General features: G+C 36.8%; 2 protein-coding genes across 8 annotated transcripts in view; both read right to left on the bottom strand.

Annotated features, from left to right (window-relative positions):
* Positions 1-21902, bottom strand: part of Nfatc3 (nuclear factor of activated T cells 3) — a 142218-nt gene that overhangs the window by 60155 nt on the left and 60161 nt on the right. The window lies entirely within an intron of this gene.
* On the bottom strand, positions 2-21902 carry LOC134475773 (ubiquitin-fold modifier 1-like). The gene is given in 2 exon segments (XM_063247555.1): positions 2-4194; positions 4196-21902. Coding segments are annotated over 2 exon segments (261 nt in total). The 5' UTR covers positions 4405-21902; the 3' UTR covers positions 2-4142.

Raw genomic sequence — 21902 nt, 5'->3', positions numbered from 1 at the left:
AAAAAAAAAAAAAAAAAAAAAACAAGAAAAAAAAAAACACCCAATTCATTATCCATGAATTTCAGAAACTTATAGACTATTTTATCTGTATCATATATTATTGATATACAAAATGTTACTTCAAAAGTGACAACATCGCTAAGTATGACAACATACGCCTTTAATTCTAGCATTTTGGAGGTTGAGGCATGATGATGGGTCTGAATTTGAGGCCAGCCTGGACTATACAGTTAAGTTCAAGGCCAGCCTGAATTATACGGTGAGATCCTGTCTCAAAAAAAAAAACAAACAAACAAGAAAATGACAACAAAGATCAGCAAATAGTCCTCTAAACTTAAGTACCTGAAGAGTTAAAAAACAATGGAATATATTATGAACAAACTTGGGTGAGGGTGTTGGATAAGTATTTAAATCAACAATTTTGCAAGGCCGTCTGACTTGCTGTGAACAATGCAAATAAATGCTGATTCTGTACCTTGAGCAACATTAATCATTTAGACCAAACCTACAGAGTAAGTAGTGTACACTAAGGGTTCAATTTCATCCTTTTGCATGTAGATATGCAGTTTCTCAAGACTGGTTTGTGGAGAAAACTGTCCTTCTTCTGTTAAGTGGGGAAAAACCATCTGACCATTTACAGTACATGTGAGGGATTATTTCTAGGCTATTTCATGCCACTGGTCTCTTTATGCCTATACTACACTGTTTTTGTTGTTGGGAGATGTACTCTCCCTGTCCAAATGCTCTTTGAGATGACTGCATGGCATGGTATTTTTCCTTTCTTCTCTTACTAGTATATTGTATCAACGAATTTGCCAAACTACCCTTACATCCCTGGGATAAATATCACACTGTAATATAAAAGCACAATTTTTATAATGTGATGTTGTTACATTTAGTTTTCTAGTATTGTGTTGAAGATTTTTACATGTTTGTTTATAAAGGATTATGGTTTGTGGTTTTCTTTCTTGTATCTCTGTCCTCATTATCCTTTGGACTTTTTTTTTTTTTAACTCAGGATCCTAAGAAAATTTCCATTCCATATGTACTATTCAATTTCTAGGAGATAATTCAGCATTCTTATCTTACTGAACCAATCTGACATCATCAGCATCTAATAGATCTGCTAACATTGTTCTCTCATATGTGTGTTTTCATTTATTTATTGTATTCTAGGTATCTTACATTTAAAGCAAAACACTGAAGACTGAAGCAGAAAACATTTACTTCTAGAATGGCATATGCTGCTGAGTGTAGTGGCACAAGCCTATAATCCCAGCACTTGGGAGGCTGAGGTAGGAAGATTGCCAGGAGTTTGAGGCCAACTTGGGCTATACAGTGAGTTGAAAAACCTCCTCAACTATACAGCAAGACCCTGTCTTAAAAAAAAAAAAAAAAAAAGGCACATGCTATTTCTCTTGTCAAGTCATAGTTCTTACGAGATGTTTGAACTTTTCTGAAGTTCCAGTCTGACTCAGTAGTGCATTGGTTTCAAAGGCCTTGAGGGTACAATATGTCTTTCTCCATAGCAGGGTATGGAATTCGGTGAGCATCGGTCAGAAACCAGAAAGTTGCCTATGCTTCACAGCTGGTCTTCATCCTTAAAACTGTCAGAAAGCCTCTCTCTGATCTACCACCTGGCCTTTTGATTTTGGGGTCTATAAGGAGTTCTCTTTGGTCTTCCATAAGTTCTTTGATTTCTGTGCCTCAGATATCTCTTTCATCACTCTTATCCAACCTTGGGTCTTCCAACAATGCTCTGGAAAAGATTTCTCTTAACTCTTCTGATACTAGCCTTCTATAAGTGATAACCTAGAGTGCCTCAGGCTGTTTCTAGCTTTTAAATGATAAAATTATGAAGTGAGGGGTCTCACCATGCTTTCTCTTACTTGGAATGTAATTTCTTTGTATTTGGTAGAATTTAACAAGCTTCAGGGTGAGCTCTCTCAGAGATCCTCAATACTACTTTGGCTCCAAATTCCTCTGTGAGAAAGACTTACTCTGCTGTTTTTGTTTGTTTTGATACAGAGTCTCACTATGTAGTACAGGCTGGTACTGAACTCACTATGTAGCCCAGGCTTGTCTTGAATTTGACAGTGATCCTTCTGCCTCAGCCTCCTAAATGCTAGAACTACACGTATGTATGAGCACACACAGCTGATTTTGATTTTTTGAGACAGGGTGTGCATTTTTGCTGTGCATTTCAGGCTGATCTTAAATTCACTATGTGGCTGGGCAGGGTGGTAATCTCAGCACTTGGAAGGCTGAGGTGGGAGGATCACTGTGGGTTCCAGACGAGCCTGGGCTACAAAGTGAGCTCAAGGCTATCCTGAACTGCATAGTGAGATCCTGTCTCAAAAAGAAAAACAAGACAAAACAACACAAATAAATTCACTAAGTGGCCTGGGCTGGCTTTAAACTCATAGCAATCCTCCAGCCTCAACTTCCCTAATGCTGGGATTATAGGCATGTGCCACCATGCCTGGCTGTTTTTGTTTGCTTGTTTTTCATGAATAAACTCGGAATTATTTATTGAATGTCTACATATCCAGCTCTAAAAAGAATTACCCAAAACTCACGCTCTGAAGTTAACCATTTATAATAGAGTAGGTCACACACTGATTCTGAATCACTACAGGCCTTCAAGTCACCTTTCAAACTGTGCACAGATATTGATTCCCTCTATAAACACAAATAAAATCTTTTGTTACAGATATCATTTTGCTATCCCCTTTATGGTTCTGTGCAATCTGTTGGCATTCTGTGACATTTTGTGAGTTTTCTGTTACTTTTCACTGTTGTTTTTGTCACTCATTCCTTTTTGTCAAAGCCTGGCTATCTAAGCTTTCCTATCTTCCCTTTCCTGATTTGTCATGCACTTGGGTGACTCATGTTAGCACTTCCTCAATAATCAGGTCTTCAATAAATATTATTCATCAGCATTTCTGATCGATATTTTTGTAAGCTTTGTGGTGAATTTCAGATCTTCACTGTAACAATATTCTTTCAGAATGCTAGTCAGAAAATCTTCAAAAAGTCACTTCTTAGGGTTTTGTCATAAAAATGTTGCATTAAGAAACTGATAAAGAGATGCATAGCTCTAAAAAAATGCGTATCTCAGTAAAGGAAGCTTCTACTGTACTGACTAACTCCCACCATGACAAATTCTACATGAACACTGTTAAAAAGCATTTGGTTTTTTTTTGGCACTGGGGATCAAACTCACGACCACACACTTGCAGGCAGGCGCTTAGGCCACTGAGCTAAATCCCTAGCCCTGTTAAAGCAATTTGATACGTGACATTAGTTTGTGCACATAATGGTTAGATCAAGAAATTAAATTTCTGGTTCTTTGATACTGAATTAAAATTTGTATGTCATACTGTTTGAAAACTTCAATTATAAATGATAAAGAGGGGCCAAGGATATAGCTCAGTGGCACAAGAGCCTGCATGGCAAGCACAAGGTCCTGAATTCAATTCCTGGTACTGAAAAAAAAAATGATAAAGAGAATTAAGTATTAATTGATAAGTCTAGCACATGTATTATAAAATGTATATTTAAGAATCAAACTATATGAGTCTCTAAAATGCTATTAAGCAAACTATCATCTATGATCCACAATCAATCTTTCTTTCTTTTTTTTTTTTTTTTGCTTTTTAGACAGTTTTTCACTATGTAGTTCAGACTGGCCTTGAATTCACTTTGTAGCCCACAATGGCTTCAGACTCACAGTGATCCTCCTGTCTCAGTCTCGCAAGTACTGGAAATTACAGGCATACATACACCTGGCAATCCTTTTGTTTTTTAACTCAATTATGTAACACATAGGAAATTTTAATTTCTCAAATGTACTCAGAAAAAAGTATCAGAATTATCTCCCAGGTAAAAAATAGTTGCATAATCTATTTGCCACAAGTGAACTCCTTACTTGTGAAGTAGCAGTCAACCACCATATATGACTTTCTGTGGTGGTAGTACTGTCCATTCATTACCACTTTCTCTTTGCATGAAAAATATGAACAAGAAGAGGAGACATGAATCACTTTTCACTGTTTCATTGAATTTGGTGTTTTCATTGTATATTAAATGCCTTCTTGTACTTTATAACCAAAATTAACTGTATGTTCTAGTAACAAATATTAGCAACTTCCAACATGATCTCTAGTGATAATTTGCAATTCTCAACCATGCATTTCCGGCAGTCTGTGCAAGATTTATTCCTATGTCACTTCTGCTGCAAACTGTAAGACTGCTGTGAAAAAGTGTAATTTCAGGAACACTGAGTACTTTATAAAGCAGCTGCAGGTCCAAAATCAGCATGATCTTAAAGGAAACCTTCAACATGGTGGATGCAGTCTGGGTAGACATGCCACCCCAACTTGACTGACTTGCCCACTTCATGGGCAAATGAGAAAGCACAGGTTTTGCTTTCAGATTTTTTGAGACAGGTTCTCACTGTGTAGTGCAAGCTGCCTTGAACTCACTATGTAGCCCAGGATGGCATCCATGGCAATACTGCCTGACTCCAGCAGTACCACCAGGCCTGGGTTTACTATTATTTTCACTCCTGTAACATTAATTAAGAAGCGAGTAAAGTCTGCAATAGCCTTAAAACTAGTTCCCATTTTCATGTTTGTTCTCATGCACATCATTCTCTGTCCACAAGCAGGAGCAAACCGGGGCAATTTTATACTCACCCTAACCCTTTTACCCCCTGCTCAGGAGTCTCCACATTCAGAACTAATTTAAATTCTCCATGGTGGTTTACAAGGCCTACATGATTTGGGGCCCTGGCTAATTTGCTGACCTTATCTCTCTCTTCCACAGTCTACCTTAGCCACTGATGGCTTTACTGCATAAACCATCTGAGCTCATTTCTAACCTCAGAGTCTTCAAACTTAGAATTTTCTCCTTCTGGAATGTTCTTCTTTCTGATCTTCATAATATCTTACATATTCACTTCATTGTGCTCCATATTCAAAGAGCAATGCCCTCAAAAAAGACTACCAAAAATTCACATCTTTATTCTCTTATCTCGGCACATTATGTTTCATATAATTGACCACTATCACACTGTAATTATTTATTTTCTATACTCTTCAGTATACGTTCCCAATAAGGCAAAAAACAAAAAAAACCCCAAAAAACCAGTTTTGCTCATTACTCAATTCCTTTTCCATTATTACACAAATTGTCTTATTGAAATGTTACTGCAGAAGTCAGTATTATATAAGAATGTATCTAGGAGACACATTAAAATAACAAAGTGGGAGGGTGCTGAGCAAGAAAGCAACATGCCCTCCTTCCTTGTAAGCAGCTGTGACATGAGCCAAGAGAACCAGTCAGCATCTCTCTGAGATCCAGCCATGTTAGAACTTATGGAGCTGAGCAAGAACACCAAGTTCAGCTTCCTATTAAGTGGCTGAGGCTGGAGTGAGCTGTGGGCGAGCCAGGACAAGAACCAGTTAGCATCTCTCATGAGCCTACTGGCTCACAGGCTGAGAATCACACATTCCCCTCCCCTTAGCAACTGGGGGGCCAGAGATTTGAGCATCTTTTGGGAGGTTGACTGTATGCAATACAGCAAATATGGGGGATTTCCTTCCATATTCTCTTTGAAGGCAAATACTGTTTTGCTTTGTTCTAATTGTTTTGCTCTATTCAGTTTTCTGTTTTGGTAGGTTTTATAACGTTCTGTTTTTGGTTTGATTTTGCTGTACCTGATTGAATGGGCAACTATTGTGAAGATAATGAGATATACTGTGGTACCTATTACTGTTATCCCGGTATCCTGCTATGAAGTTCTGTACCATTTCACTGCATTGTCTCAGTTGGCTTTGTTCTGTCTTGTTCTGCTGTATTTTACTACCTTCAAAATAAAAAATAACCAAGTGGGCCAGAGATGATGGTTATGTCTGCAATCCCAAAATCCCATCATTCTAAGAGGCTAAAATTATAGGCACGTACCATCAATCCTGGAATATGTCAAATTTTAAGGGATTAAAGAAGTCTTGAAAGGCAAAAATCTATTCTTTTTTTTTTTTTTTTTTTAAATCGGTACCAGGGATCGAACTCACGACTGCCTGCTTGCAAGGCAGGCGCTTATGCCGCTGAGCTAAATCCCCAGCCCCCCAAAAATCTATTCTTAATAATACAGAATACAGGCAAGTAAATGATAAAAATTAAAGCTTTATAAAGTAGAAAAATGACGAAGTCACAAATTCACCAAGAGACAGGAAACACAAAAATCATAGTACTAAAAGGTTAAAATAGGGTGGCAGTAGAACTAATAATTGAGGAACATAAGGCTGAGGCAGGATTTCTATGAGTTTGAGGCCAGCCTGAACTTCAGAGAAGACTCTGTCTCAAAAAATCTAAAAAATAAAGAAAGAAAAAGAGAAGGGAAGAAAAGAAAGGAACAAAAGGAGATGAATACAATAAAACTGGTCTGAGATTCTAAAGATATTTCTATAAGTGACTACATAAAAAATAATAGCAAAAACAAGACAAAAGTTCTGAGCTTCAGTATCCAGGAGAATGATGGCATCACAAGCAAACAAAGTGAAGTTACTGATGTAGAACAGGTTTAGGGAGAGATACAGCAATACTGTCAGTGTATTCATGTTGCAGTCCCACCCTGCTAATCCCAGCACTCAGGAGGTGGAGACAGGAAGATCCTTGTGAGTTCTAAAACAACCTTGGCTACAAAGCTCAAAGCCAGTCTGAATTGCATGGTGAGACCTTATCTCAAAAAGACAAAACAAATCCCAAACAAACAACAATGTACTGTAGTCAAGGTAATAGATATTTTAGACTAGTCACACTTTTACTACACAATAAACACAATGTTTTGCTGTCTAACTTGATAACAGGATAGTACATAGTACACTGTGCCTTGAAAAAAAATGGTATCTACTCTTCTTCCTATTTGAAATGAGTTTGCACTGATTATTATTATTATTTTTTAACCTTTTTATCGGTACCAGGGATCGAACTCACGACTGCTTGCTTGCAAGGCAGGTGCTTATGCCACTGAGCTAAATCCCCAGCCCCGGCACTGATTATTTTTTAAAAGTCCTAGTACAGCAATGCTAGTGGAACTTGAAACATTATTGAGTTTTAATGATATCACTGTTTGTGACCTGCTCTGTCCTGAGCAACGGGAAGGTCACATATGTTCTCTGTCTTAATGCTGTTACAGTAACACAGAAGTCAATACATAAATGAAATAAGTATGGCTGTGTCCCTAAAAAAATCTTATGAATATTTGATTTCCCCAGTCATGTAAAATGTAAAAATGATTACTAGCAACAAGTTATATAAAACACATGGAGGTTCAGTTTTGGCCTAGAAAGCCACAGTTTGATAGCTCTAGTCTGGAACGTTATTGTTTTTTCTTTTTCTTTTGTTTTTCTGGTTTTTGAGACAGGGTTTCTCTATGTAGTTCAGGCTTCCCTTAAACTTACTGTGTATCCTAGGCTGGCCTTGAATTCACAGAGATCCTCCTACCTCACCCTCCCAAGTACTAGGATTACAAACGCGGGCTAACATACCCGGTTAGACCATTATTTCTTAACTGGGCAGTATAACATTCTGCACAGAAGACTGTGGGGAGTATTCTGCATTTTTGTTACCAATATGATGAGTAAAGTACGTTATAAACACTTAATGAACAAAGGCCAAAGTATCAAATTCCTCTTCAGTTCTTTAAAGAACAAACAATGTTCTTTAAAGTGAAGGACTAAGCCAATGTTACATAGAATTCCAGAACATCCTATCAGATATTCATATATAAAGCTAACTTTATGAATTTAGAAAAAAGTCCTTCGTACATATAAATGCAAAATTTTTGGTTCTATGGAACACAAATGAATTTTTCATGAATACCACTACCTTATAAAGAGCTCACCATTTCAGAAAATCATGTCACTGCCAAAAATGGCATTCACAGAATGTAGGTTGCTGATCAATATCTGCCTTTGTATAGGCTAACCTCGAATTCTATTCAGGTGTAATTGATGATTTCACTGTGCCCCTCACAGTCACTAGGAAGACTTTTCATTGTGAAACATACTTCTCAATTATATTACCTTTGAATTTTTATTTCAGGTTAATAAAGCGATATTACAAAATATTTGCTTTTTTTTTTTTTTAAAACTTTTTTCTTCTTTGTTTTGAGACAAAATTTTGGTATGTAATTCAGGCTGGCCTTGAACTCACAGTGATCCTCTTGCCTCAGTCTTCCAAGCACTGTGACTGCAGGCATGAGCCACCGCACCTGACGATAATTCTGTAATGGTAGGATTCATGTGATGGAAACAATTCGACATGAAGAATTAAGAGTTCAGAATGACTAGTAACTTCCCCAAATACAAGGCTAGTAAGTGATTAGTCATTCTTTTCTACAATAACTTTGCTCTTACATGTTCAAATTACTATTACTATTTTGATTTTTGGAGACAAGGTTTGATTATGCAGTTCAGCCTGGCCTTGATCTCACTATGTACCCCATGCTGGTTTTGAATTTGCAGCAATCCTCTTGCCTCAGTCTCTTGAGTGCTGAGATTACAGGTGTGTGCCAACACTCCCAGCTGATGTTCAAATTACTGTATGAAGTCAACTGTTCATCTAATGGTAGAAGAAACAGCAAAAACTTTACCACTTGCTTCTAAACACTGTGAAGAGGACAGTATTCTTATCCCCAGAGCCTACTACCAGGTCTAGCACATTATAGACATCCATCTCTTGTTGAATGAATTTTTTGGAATCAAAGAGTACAATTAAGTGGGACAAAATAACTCAATCATTATTTAAATACTTATAAACACTAAAGTAGCTGACCAAAGACGCAGTTAAATATACAACAGAAAATACTAATTAAGCCGGGGATTTACCTCAGTGGCATAAGCGCCTGTCTTACAAGCGCCGGTTGAGTTTGATCCCTGGTACCAAAAAAAAGAGAGAGAGAGAGAGAGAGAGAGAAGAAGAAGAAGAAGAAGAAGAAGAAGAAGAAGAAGAAGAAGAAGAAGAAGAAGAAGAAGAAGAAGAAGAAGAAGAAGAAGAAGAAGAAGAAGAAGAAGAAGAAGAAGAAGAAGAAGAAGAAGAAGAAAGAAAGAAAATGCTACTTAAAAACGTTACTGCTGCCTCTCTTATCCAAATATTACATAACACACTGGTAAGTACTATATACTAAAGCATCCTAGTCATATTAAATGCCTTATATTTATATCACCTTGGCAAAAAAATAAGCTACCTGTCCATATACATATAGATAAACTACTGTTGAAGGAAAGTAACCATACATATAAGATTTCAGTGGGAATATATATTTCATAACATTTTAACAAACATCCACCACTCCAAGTAGAGCATAAGAAAAATAGGGTTACTCTTCAGTATCTCAATTAAAGACAGATCAAATCAATTAGACTATTATCCCATTCCATTTCTAGAAAAGCATTTATGTTATCTAGGTAATAAACAAATTAATCCTAGTATTAAAACTATTCTCTAGAAACTTCCACCTAGTACTAGTATACTTCTTTTCAGAGTACCCTTTGTTTGTAGAAGTAAGCAAGTCTACTTACTATGTTTCTGTATTATTTTCATAGCACAAGTTAATTTAAAGCTGGAGGGTTAAAGCTTGAAGGTCATTATAAGGGACAATATGGCAACTTCAATAAACAGCAATACTATCATCAGTTCTTGCCAGGGATATAGCTCAGCAGCATAAGCACCTGCCTGTTAAGTGTAAGAACCTGAGTTCAATTCCTAGTATCTCCCCCAAAAAATCATTTAATCAGTTCTGCTAAATTAATTGGGGAGGGAATGTAGGGATCTGAATATACTAGAAAGATGACAAAACACTGTAGAGATACAAAAAATACAAAATTAAACTTACATAAATTGTTTGAAAGTGCACCTATAATATCATATAAAAATATGAGGCTGGGTGTGGTGGTGCACGCCTGTAATCCCAGACTTGTGAGGCTGAGGCAGGAGGATCACTGTGAGTTTGAGGCCAGCCTGGGCTACAAAATAAATTCAAAGCTGGTCTGAATTGCATAGTGAAACACTGTTTCAAAATAAAACAAAACCCCCCACAAAAATCAGAAGAATGCACTCTGGGAGGCTGAGACAGGAGTATCAACAGTTTGAGCCCAGCATGGACAACCAAGCAAGACCCTGTCTCAAAACAAAAAAAAGGGGCTGGGGACGTAGTTCAGTGTAGATAGAGATCCTGGGTTTAATCCCCAATACTATAAAACAACAACTAAAATGAAAACCTAGGAAATGGATCTTGGCATATAAAATACAAAGTCTAAAAATAAAACAAAAAATCACAAACCTCATTTTTCAAACTTCAGTTATTTTCAGGGTAAGACTCAAAATATTTATGTCTTGGGTGGAGATGAAACTCAGGAGCAGAGCACTTGCCTAGCATACATGTTCCTGGATTTGATCCCCCTTCCCCCTACCCCCCAAAAAACCCTCAATAAATCTTCCCTTTGTTTATTTTTTCTTACCTTTGTTTAATACAAGGTTTGTGTAATTTTTTTTGTACTAGGAATCGAACTTACAATCTTGAGCCCAACAGGTAGGTACTGTGCTGCTGAGATATAAGCCCCAGCTGTAATTCTTAAATATTTATACTTAAAGGAAGTTCCAAAAATAGTGTATGTACTATTGTCTCATGTATCTTGCGCCTAGCTTCCCCAAAGTATAATACAATATGTACCTAGAGTACTGAGCTGTAGTAAAAATATCAACACTAGGAAATTGACAAGATAGTATTAACAATACAATAGATCTTAGTGTTTACAATTTATATATATATTCATTTGTGTCTTCGGTTTTATTAAACTTCATTTCATATAAAAATTTAGGTCACTACCACAATCAAGATATAGCACTAGCCAGGTATAGTGATACACATCTGTAATCCCAGCATTCAAGAGGCTGAGTTTGACACCAGCATGCACTATATAGTAAGTCTGAGAAGTCTGGGTTACACAGTGTAAGTTCAAGGCTAGTCTGAACTACACAGTGAGACCTTGTCTCAAAAAACAAAAGATATAAAAACCATTCCATCACCACAAATAAACTGGCCTGTGCTATTCCTTTACACCCCTCAACCTGTCTCTGATACCTGGCTATTCTCTATTTCTGTGGTTTTTGTCATATTAAATTATATAAATAGAATCAGACAGTATATAATCGTTGCACATATAGTTTGTTCCTTTAATTTTTGTATGCTAGTGTAGTGTATGGATGTACCAATTGTTGATTCATTCATTTGGGTTGTTTTTTTTCTATTTTTTTGAGACAGGGTCTCGCTTGTAGTGCAGGATGGCCTTGAACTCACTTATGTAGCCCAGGCTGGCCTTGAACTCACTGTGATCCCTCTGCCTTAGCCTCCTAAGTGCTGGAATTACATGCACGCACTATGATGCCTGTCAGGCTGTTTCTAATTTTGACCTTTAAAAATAAAATTGCAGCCAGGTGTGGTGATGCATGCCTATAATCCAGCTACTCAGAAGGCTGAGGAAACAGGATGCTAAGCATGAGACCTACTTGAGCAACTTTAACAAAACTTTGTGTCAAAATTTAAACATTTTAAAACAGGGAAATAGGAATACTACTCAGTGGTGGAGTCCTTGCTTAGCACTGCAAAGTTCTGGCAATCTCCAGTACCAAAAATAAATTTCTTATGAATGATGTTATATAGGTTATTATGCAAATGGTTATTTTTCTGTAATGGATGCAAAGAAATGAGATTTCTGAGTAATGTGGAAAGTGCAAGTTCACTTTTTAAAGAATCTGACAAACTGTACTTCAGAGTGACTATTCCATCTTACATTTCCACCAACATTTTTTTTTTTTTGTCTTTTTCGTTTTTTTATCAGTACCAGGCATCGAACTCACGTCGGCACACTTGCAAGGCAGGCGCTTATGCCGCTGAGCTAAATCCCCAGTTCTTAGTGTTGAGTTTTGAGAAATCTTTATAACATTCTAGATTCAAGATCTAGAACAAAGATGGTTAGTAAATTTTTTTTCCTTTTTATAACTTTTAATAAGCTAAAAGTGCCAATGTTGATGAAGTCTAATTTATACCTTGACTTAAATGTAGTTTTCCTCTCCCTCCCACTTCTGGTGCTAAAGCCTCAACAAAAGGCCTGTAATATGCTAAGCATATACTCTATCATTGAATCACACAGTCAGCCACATGTGACTAACAGCTACTGGAAGCTCTAAACTCTTTGCTGTGCTCTTTTCCCTTTCTCCTCGGTATCCACCTTTTCTCTGGATAATACTGTTTAAATTAGCTAGGAACTGCCTTCAAATAAATACTGCACAGTTTGATCCCCTCATCTGAGTTTCAATTCTCTTGTTATGATGATAGATATCTCAATTTCCACCATCAAAACTTTATCACTTTATTGTTATATATCTCATCTTCAATTCTCACTAGACTATAAACTTCATGAAAGCACACCTGTCTGATTTATCCCAGTGAATCCCCGTGTAAAATAAGCAGGCTGTTCTAAATGTATTATTTTCTGACCATAATAATGAATCAAATTACTTATTTTGAATACAAATTGTCTAGGAGGTAGGTATATTTTCAGCTCCACAGTTTGAAGTCCTTCATTACTCTAAGAAACATGTATTTCATAAAATTTTTAAGGTCTCAATATAAAAATACATCGAGAACATATAAATTGTCCTTTGCAGAATACTAGCAAGTTCTCTACAATTAGTGTTTCAATGCCTTGCAGTTTTCCACTTTGACACAAAATTAGGTCATGAATTGCACACATGATCTTTCAAATGTCAGTAATAAATCTAGTTGAGTTTTAAAATGCCAATAAGAGATTTTACTCTGTTACAGACTCTTCATCAGGGTTCATAAAATACTGATAAAATTGCTCCAAGAAGTCTAAGCAATAATATTAGTTAATTTTTACTAAGCATTTACTAAGTGCAAAACATACTCCTTTTTTTTTGAGATAGGTTTTCACTATGTAGTTTAGACTGGCCTTGAATTCACTTTGCAGCCCAGGTTGGCCTCCAACTCATAGCTTCATTCACCAAAAGTTATTTTAGGTCAGAGATGGTGGTATATACCTGTAATCCCATCATTCATGAGGCTGAGGCAGGACTGCTGTAAGTTTAAGGCTAGCCTGGGCTAGTAAGTGAGTTCAAGGCTAGTCTGAACTACACAGTGGAATCTGCCTCAAAAACCAAAAACAAAACCCAAAAGTCATTGCATTTATTTTTTTCTTTCAAAAGTTTTATCTGGTTTTATTTATTTTCCAAATCCATTTCAAGAGTCATTTTAATAAACAGAATATAAGAAAACAAAAAAGCACATAGCTTTATTTATAACTGTCCCAAACAAAACTAAATGCCTATGAAAAGGACAGCAAATAAATTATAGTAAATTTATACAATGGAACATACAGCAATGAAAAAGAAAAAAATATTTTTAGAAGGACAAATTCCCTCCCAAAAATAAAAATAGGATGAATCCCACAGTCATGTTGATAAAAGACTCTAGACAGAAAATATGACATACTATGTGATTTCATTTACTTGAAATTCAATATAAGAAAACTCATCTAGGCCTGGGGGTGTAGAGTGGTAGGGTACCTTCTAACATGTGCAAGGCCCCAGGTTGGATTTCTAGTACCCCAAAAGAAGAAACAAAAAAACTAATCTATGGTAGTTAAGAGATCAGAGAAGTATGATTACTTCTGGTAGGCTAGGTTAATACAAACTGGCAAGGGGCACAAGGGAGCCTCCAGAGATTCTTGGGTTTTTTTTTTTTTTTTTTTTTTTTTTGGTGCCGGGGATTGAACTCACGACCTTGCATTTGCCAAGCAGGCACTTAACGCTGCAGAGCTAAATCCCTGGCCCTGCGCCTCCAGAGATTCTTAAATATTCTATATATCAACTTGGGTGGTAGTTTTGTGGGTATGCGTGTTTGAGTTAAAAACCAAGGTGCAGGATCAAGAGTATAGCTCAGCATCAAGGCGCCTGCCTGGCAATCACAGGTCTTAAATTTAATTCTTCGTTCCAAAAAAGAAAAAAAAAAATCAAAGTGTACACCTTAAGGTTTGTGTATTTTATTGATATATTCTTATATAAAGTTAAAAAGACAAAAGAAAACTAAACAAAAAGCACACAGTGAGCACAATAAGGCACTCTTTATACTGGTCTTGAGAACTAAGTACACCATTTATATGTGTGAGGGTCAGAACAGCGGGGGAATGGCAACTGGTTGTCTTTTCTATTTTCTTTCATTTCTTTTTGGGGAAGGAACACGGCTTCTCTATGTAGTCCAGGCTATCTTCAAACTTGGTATGTAACCCAAGACAGTCTGGAACCCACAATCCTACTGCCTTAGCTTTCCAACTGTTAGGATTACTGATATTGCCGGTGACATTCAGCCTCCCCCAACTCCTGCAGTTCTGGGGATCACATGTTAGGTAAGCACTTAATCCCCAAGTGATATTCCAAGTCCATCCTCTTCTTTCTGAAGCTTAAAAACACTAAAAAGAGCACATAAAGCTACAACTGCTTTCTCAGTAGCTGGAGAAGTCACATGTGTTTAGTAGCAAAAAAGTGGTTTCAGAAATTGGCACAAACAAATAAAAAGTATTCCCTACAGAGTCAACTCCGCAAGTGGGGTAGAGTATGTAGAATCAACCATCACTTCTACTTTCTATCTAAAATAAACTGCTTTCATACATGCTATTTATATTTCCCTTGTTAATAGTAATTGAGAACTTTTAAATAAAAACAGTGGAATAAAGTAATAACACAATGTTCTTCTCCCAATAATTAAAATTTGCAAAATGTATGTCTTTTTCCTTTTTATCGGTACAGGGGATCGAACTCACGACTGCAAGGCAGGCACTTATGCCGCTGAGCTAAATCCCCAGCCCCTAAAAATTGCAAAATGTATGTGGGAGAGGAATTAGGAAACAGCTAAAAATCTCCTACTAAAACCAAACAAATTTTGATCTAAGAAACTCAAAGCACGGTGATATAAGACGTTGGGTGAGATAAAGAATATGAAACAGAAGATTCTGATGTAGAGTAGTAGAGCTACTGACCAATACACACCTTTTTTCACTAGGAAGAGTAGTAACAAAAAGTGAGTAAATACATTGCAGAGAATGTTAACTTATGCCCTATAGTTTGCAGCAAGTAGATCAAACTTGTAAGTAGGCACCTCTGAGGAAAATAAAAAAAAACTCTCAAGAATAAGATCTTTCAAGCCAACTGATTTTCACAAAGGCATGGGTAAGAACACATTGGGTAAGAACAGTCTCTTCAATAAAAAGATATTGAGAAAACTGCATATCTGTATGTAGAAAAATGAAATCAAGACTTTTGTTACAGACCACATACAAAATTAACTAAAAATGGATTAAAGACTCATAAATATAAGACCTACCACTATGAAACTACTAGACAAAAACACAAGAAAAAGTTTCCTAAGTATGGCTGGGGCAAAAAACTTTGTGTACAAAACCACAAAAGCACAGGCAACAACAGCAAAAATAGATAAATAGAATTGCATCAAATTAAAAAGCTTTTGCACAGCAAAGGAAACAAGCAACAGAATGAAAAGACAATCTACAAAATGAGAGAAAATATGCACAAATTATAGATGCTAATATTCATAACATAAATTTTATTGAAGTCAATTAATTATAAAGCTTTTTACTCTAGTAAAGAAAAATGATAATTTTAAAGTGAATTTTAAAATACAATATGTATATGAAATAGAAGTAGCTCAAAAGCAAGAATATAACACAATTAAAAAATGGGCAAAGGACCTGCATAGGCACTCCTAAAAAGACATACAAGGCACAAGGCTTTCAAAAAACGCTCAATATTACTAATCATCAGACAAATGTAAATTAAAACCACAGGGATATATCTCCTTATAACTGTTAGAATGACTATCATAAAAAGGACAAGTGCTAAAATGGGCTCGGTGGCTCATGTCTGTAATGTTTGCATTCAAAAGGCTGAGCCACAAGGATTGATGCAAGTTCAAGACCAGCCAGGGCTACAAAGTAAGTTCAAGGCCAGTCTGAACTGCTTAGCAAGACCTTGTCTCAAAAAATAAATAATTAAATAAAAAGTGTTGGCAAGGGTCCAGGGAAAAGCAACCCACTGTACATCATTGGTGATGATGTAAGTTGGTATCACAACTGTAAACAGTACGGAGTTCCTTATGAAAGTAAAATGGCATTACCATTTGAGCTGGGGTGGTGCAGTGGGGGAGGCTCAAAGGAAAAAATTAAAAAACAAAAACTCTTATTCCCTCAGTATGCAGGTATTTAGGTGCCCGCCCTCTGCGTGCCTCTCCAACCCCCACTTGCAGTGGTGGGAATTGAACCAAGGGCCTTATGTATGCTAGGCAATTACACTACTTGCCCAGTATTTTGTATTAAAAGAAATGATAATAGACCATCATTCTGTCCCAGAGCCTTTGGCAGAAATAGAAAGGGTCACAGGGGATTACCACCTTCAAGAATGCTATATTGTACTGGGGGAGCAAGCAACATTCATGAAAATATGGTAACTGAGAATTCTGGGAATAGGCCATAATACATGATACCACCCATGCTCTTGAGCCAAACCCAATAAGGACTATCTTAACCTAATTCCTTACCTCTTTAATCTCCACTGGCTATTGGTCAAAGCTCTCAAACAAAATAGAAATAAAAGGTGTGGCAATTAGGTCATCATAATTTAAGATTTCTGCACATATTTTTACTTAATGAAAAAAGTAAAATACTATATAAACACGTTTAAAGAACATGTTTCATTTTGTTGTTGTTGTTGGGATTTTTTTTTGAGACAGGGTCTTGCTTTGTAGTACAGGCTGGCCTTGAACTCACTATGGAGTCCCGGCTGGCCTCTAACTCACAGCCATCCTCTTGCCAGTCTCCCAAACAGTGAGATTATAGGCGTGTGCCACCATGCCCAGTCTAAAGGATATAACTGAAAAGAAAACAAAAATTTCCTGTCAAAAACACACACAAAGATGTTCTGGTTAGCCACGCAAGCAAGCTATGCGGGGCCCAGGAAGACAGAAGCCACAAAGTGCCTCCCATGAATCAGCAGGAGACATGCTGGGTCTGTGCAGAGACCATCAAGAAGAAGAAGCAAACTGAATCCTCTGGTAAACCGCACACGCAAGCCATGCAGGGTTCAGAAAGAGAAAAACCAGGAAGCACTTCCCATGAGCATACTGGTGTGCAGGCTGAGAATCAAGAATCCTTCCCACTCTCCTGTAAGCAACCAGCTGGTTCTGAAGACAAGCTGAATTGATAGCAACTGAGATACAAAAAGACAAATGAATGCTTCAACTGTTTGGTTGACTTTGTAAACCTGGGGCCGCTGGTCTGAGCATCTATCAGGAAGATAACAGTATGCAGTGTGGCAAATACGGGGATTTCTATCCTATTTTTGAAATCCAATATAGTTTCCTCTGTTTTGTTTTGTTCTGTTCTGATTTACTGTTTTATTTTATTCAATGTTCTATTTTCATTGGTTTTATCCTGTTTTGTTTGATTTGATTTTACTATGTCTAATGGAATGGACAACTACTGTGAAGATAACAAGAAATACTATGGTAGTCATTGTTGATTTCCTATTATACTGCTTCAAAGTTCTGTACCAATTTCACTGCTTTGTTTTGATTGGCTTTATTCTATTTTGTTGGGATTTATTATCTTTAAAATAAAAAAAAAAACACACAGTTCATGAACTCCAGAAACTGACTGCTTGACACTTTTTTGACACTTCTAAAAAGTTGACTACAAGTCAAAAGCCAAACATAATGATAAAATAGTTTTGTTTTGTTTTTGTTCTTTTTGAGACAAAGTCTCGCTACGCAGGTCAGGCCAGGCTTGAGCTCACTTTGTAGCCTAGGTAGTCTTGAACTCACAACAATCTTCCTGCCTCAACCTCGTGAGTACTGGGATTATAGGTGTGCGCCACCACGTCCAGCTCACAATGATAAAATAGGAAATGAATCCAGGTGTGGTGGCTTCCCAGCACTTAGGAGGCTGAGGCATGTGGATTGTGGCAAATTCGAGACCAGCCTGGGCTACAAAATGAGGCCAAAGCCAGCCTGAACCGCACAGTGAGACCCTGTCTCAAAGAGACCAAAAAAAAAAAAAAAAAAAAAGGGGAAATGAGTGAATAATGGAGCTGAGGAATCAAATTACAAATCAAAACAAGCCAGGTATGGTGCTATATACCTGAAATCTTTGCTGCTCAAGAGACTGAGGACAGAAGGATCACAGGTTGGAATCTAACCTGGGTAATTTAACAAGAATCTATCTCAAAACAAAATAAAAAGGGCTGTGATATAGTTCAGTGATAGAGCTAACATATGTAAGACTGGTTTCAATCTGTACTACCAAAAAACAAAAAACCCCAACAATTTAAAAAGAGTGCTAATTTAATACATTTTTTAAAAAAATAAAAAACAATAACCATTTATCTTATATATTACTGATTTTTATAATATAAATATATTATTATTGATATCAATAATAATAAACAAAAATCAATAAATAATAAACAGCCAGGTATGGTGGCTCATGCCTATAATCCTAGCCCTCTGGAGGTTAAGGCAGGTTTGTCGCCAAAAATTGGAGGCTAGTCTAGGCTACATAGTGAGCTCAAAGCCAGCCTGAACTACCTAGTAAGATCTTACCTCAAAAACAATACAAAACAAAAAAAGAAACAACATTCCAGGGAAAGCAAGACATGCTGTAATTCCAGCATTTGGGAAGCTGAGAGAAGAGGATCACCGTGAGTTTGAGGCCAGCCTAGACTACATAATAAATTCAAGGACAGCCTGAACTATATGGTGAGACCCTGTCTCAAAAACAAAACACAGGGCTTTAAGCTCAGCGGCACAAGTGCCTACCTGGCAATCACAAGGTTGAGAGTTCTGATTCTTGGTACCCCCCCAAAATGAAACAAAACAAGCAGCGTTATGCATCCAGAAGCTAGAATTTAGCTATCACGGATAAAAAAATACCAGTCGACATCTGAATAATAACTGGAGTCATTAAAGTAAAAGACAAAACAAATAAACAGGAAATGTGTACAGATACAGTATAGAAAATCCTACATAAAGAACAGGCTACTGGATCTCTTCATGGTATCCCACCCTACCCTGTAGAATATATTTTTTTCCCTTTTCTTTACTTTTACTTGGCCCAAACTAACTCTGATAAGTTTTATTCTACCTTTAAAAAATGTAAAACTTCGGCACCAAAAAAAAAGTAGAGTGTAGTGGCTCATGCCTATAATCTCAGCACTCCAGAGGTTGAAGCAGGAGGAGGCTGACGCAGGAGGATCATTGCAAGTTTGAGACCAGCCTGGGCTACAAAGTGAACTAAAGGCTAGCCTAAAACTGCATAGAGAGACCCTTGTCTCAAAAAGACAAAAAAAAAAAAAAAAGACACTGATGATGCCATTAGTGTTAGTCTCCCTTTGAGCTCAGAATCCCTTTTTAATCAGAGGAAAATTGTGGAGCCAAACCACATGGACACCTAAAAAATTCTGTCCAGTTTTGCACTTACAAATATCTTTCTGAGAAATGTCGAAGACACTGAACACTAAGAATCTATATCTTTCATCAAATTGATTTTTTGTTTTTTGTTTTTTTGGTACTGGGGAACGAACTCACGACCTTGCGCTCATCAGGCAAGCACTTATGGCACTGAGCTAAGTCCCTGGCCCTTCTTTAATCAAATTGAAACAAACTCTCATTTAACAACAAAATAAGACTCTAATAGCAAATGACAGAATTCCTTTGTCGTTGTTTAATTGTTCTTTTTTTCTTCTTGAGATTGGATCTTGCTGTGTAGCTCAGTCTGGTCTCAAATTCCTGGGATCAAATGATATTACTGCCTTGGTTGTGTTTTCCTGACATTTTTTGTTACAAATCATTTAAAAATCTGTTTAAATTATAAATCTCTCTGTGTCAAGTAGTATGAAACATATTTATGCAACAATGATAAGTCGAGAAGCATTTAATGAAATAGATAAATTAAAAAGAACTAAGAGTAAGCGTTGAATCCAACTACATATAGGATTAAGACTGGAAAAGAGAAGGAAAAAAGGCAGCAATGGTTCTGAAAGTAAAACGACAAACATCAAAATTCAAGTGACAAATAGCAGAGAAGAGGGAGAGAGAATTATTTATCAAAGCAAGGGGTCAAGTCATACTCTAGATCTCAGTAAGCTCAATTTTATAATAATTTAGTATTTTTTGTCCTTACGTTTTCAGAACCTTGTGCCACTGAACTATATCCCTGGCCCTGTTCTTAGATCTTTCAAGAATTCTTAAAATTAAAACAACATGTAAGACTCAGCAGCTTTTGTTGTTGTTTTTGAGACAGGGTCTCAGTATGTAGCTCAGGCTGTTCAGTTCACTATGTAGCATAGGCTGGCCTCGAACTGATGGTGATTCTCCTGCCTCAGCCTTTCTAGTGCTGGGATTACAGGTGTGCGTCACCATGCCAAGCTCCAGACTCAGTTCTTAGTTTTACTTTATGTTATGCTTTATTCAAGTAAAACTTTAAAAAAAAATTGTGTGTGCATGTGTGTGCGTGTACACACACACGCCTGTAATTTGAGGGGGAGTTGAGACAGTGGGTTGTGCTATGTAGTTCAGGCTGGTCTCGAAGTCAGTATGCAGCCCAGGGCTGGCCTTGAATTTGAGGTAATCTTTCTGCCTCAGCCTTCCAAATGCTGGGGTTACAAGGGTGTACTACACCTGGCTGAATTAAACCATATTTTAATTTTCATGTTATGATTCAAAACCTTAATATATTTCAACTTATCAGTATTATGTTTAAAACTGTATTTTAGCTTTAATAAATTCAAATAAGTACATTAATTATAAAACTTCAAGATAACCCTATTTGAGGTGGGTTATGTAAGAGTCTCTCCAATAGCCCGCATTTCAAGGCTTGGTTTGCCAGCCTGTGGTATTACAGGGAGGTGGTAGAAACTATAAGAGGGGGCCCTATTGGGAAAAAGTCAGGGCAATGGGGCTGTGAACCCACTAAAGGAGATACCGGGACTTAGTCTCTTTTCCTCTCTTTACTACTTTCCAGCTTTCATGAGCCAAGCCATTTTATCTGCTCTATGCTCCACCATGATATATAGTATTGCCTTAGCACAGGTCCAAAAATAACAGGTCAATGACCATGGTCAAACACTGGCCTCTGAAACTGTGAGCCAAAATAAACCTCTTCTTCTTGCAATTTCATTGTCTTGTATATTTGTCACATGAAGGAAAGCTAATGCACTATCCTTAAAAAAACTCAATTCATTTTTCTAGCCATCCATCTAATCTTCTACTAAATCTACATGAGAGTTACCTGGAGTATTAATCAAACGTTATCAAGTGTTGCTTATTTCTGAGGGAAACAGCTTCTGGATATTTATTGCTTTACTCTTTTTAGGTTTCTGTATTATTTTTCTTCAATCAGATTTTATTAGTACATTTTAGATATACATAATGATCACATTCATCACAGAGAATTTATAACTGCACATGTTACATCAGATTTTAAATGAGTATATATTATACTATAAATACAAAAAGTCTTTTAGTAATTGGAAAAACAGCTCTTTAATCACTGTAATCTTCTTTTCCCAGCTGGTAAAGCAGGCAGGAAAACATCTTTTAGACTAGTAAAAACAACTCAATGCAGAATTGTAACCATACTACCAGGAACACAAAACAGTTTTCTCTTTGGTCTCTGTAATACTTAAATGAAAAGACTTGTATTACCAGTACAGGTATATGGTTATCTATAAAACAAGCCTCAGAACTC

This window comes from Cavia porcellus, unplaced genomic scaffold (assembly GCF_034190915.1).
Source record: "Cavia porcellus strain 051 isolate PalLab524CR breed Dunkin Hartley unplaced genomic scaffold, mCavPor4.1 scaffold_4, whole genome shotgun sequence".
Taxonomy (NCBI): Eukaryota; Metazoa; Chordata; class Mammalia; order Rodentia; family Caviidae; genus Cavia; species Cavia porcellus.
This window is presented reverse-complemented; position numbering and strand designations above follow the sequence as displayed.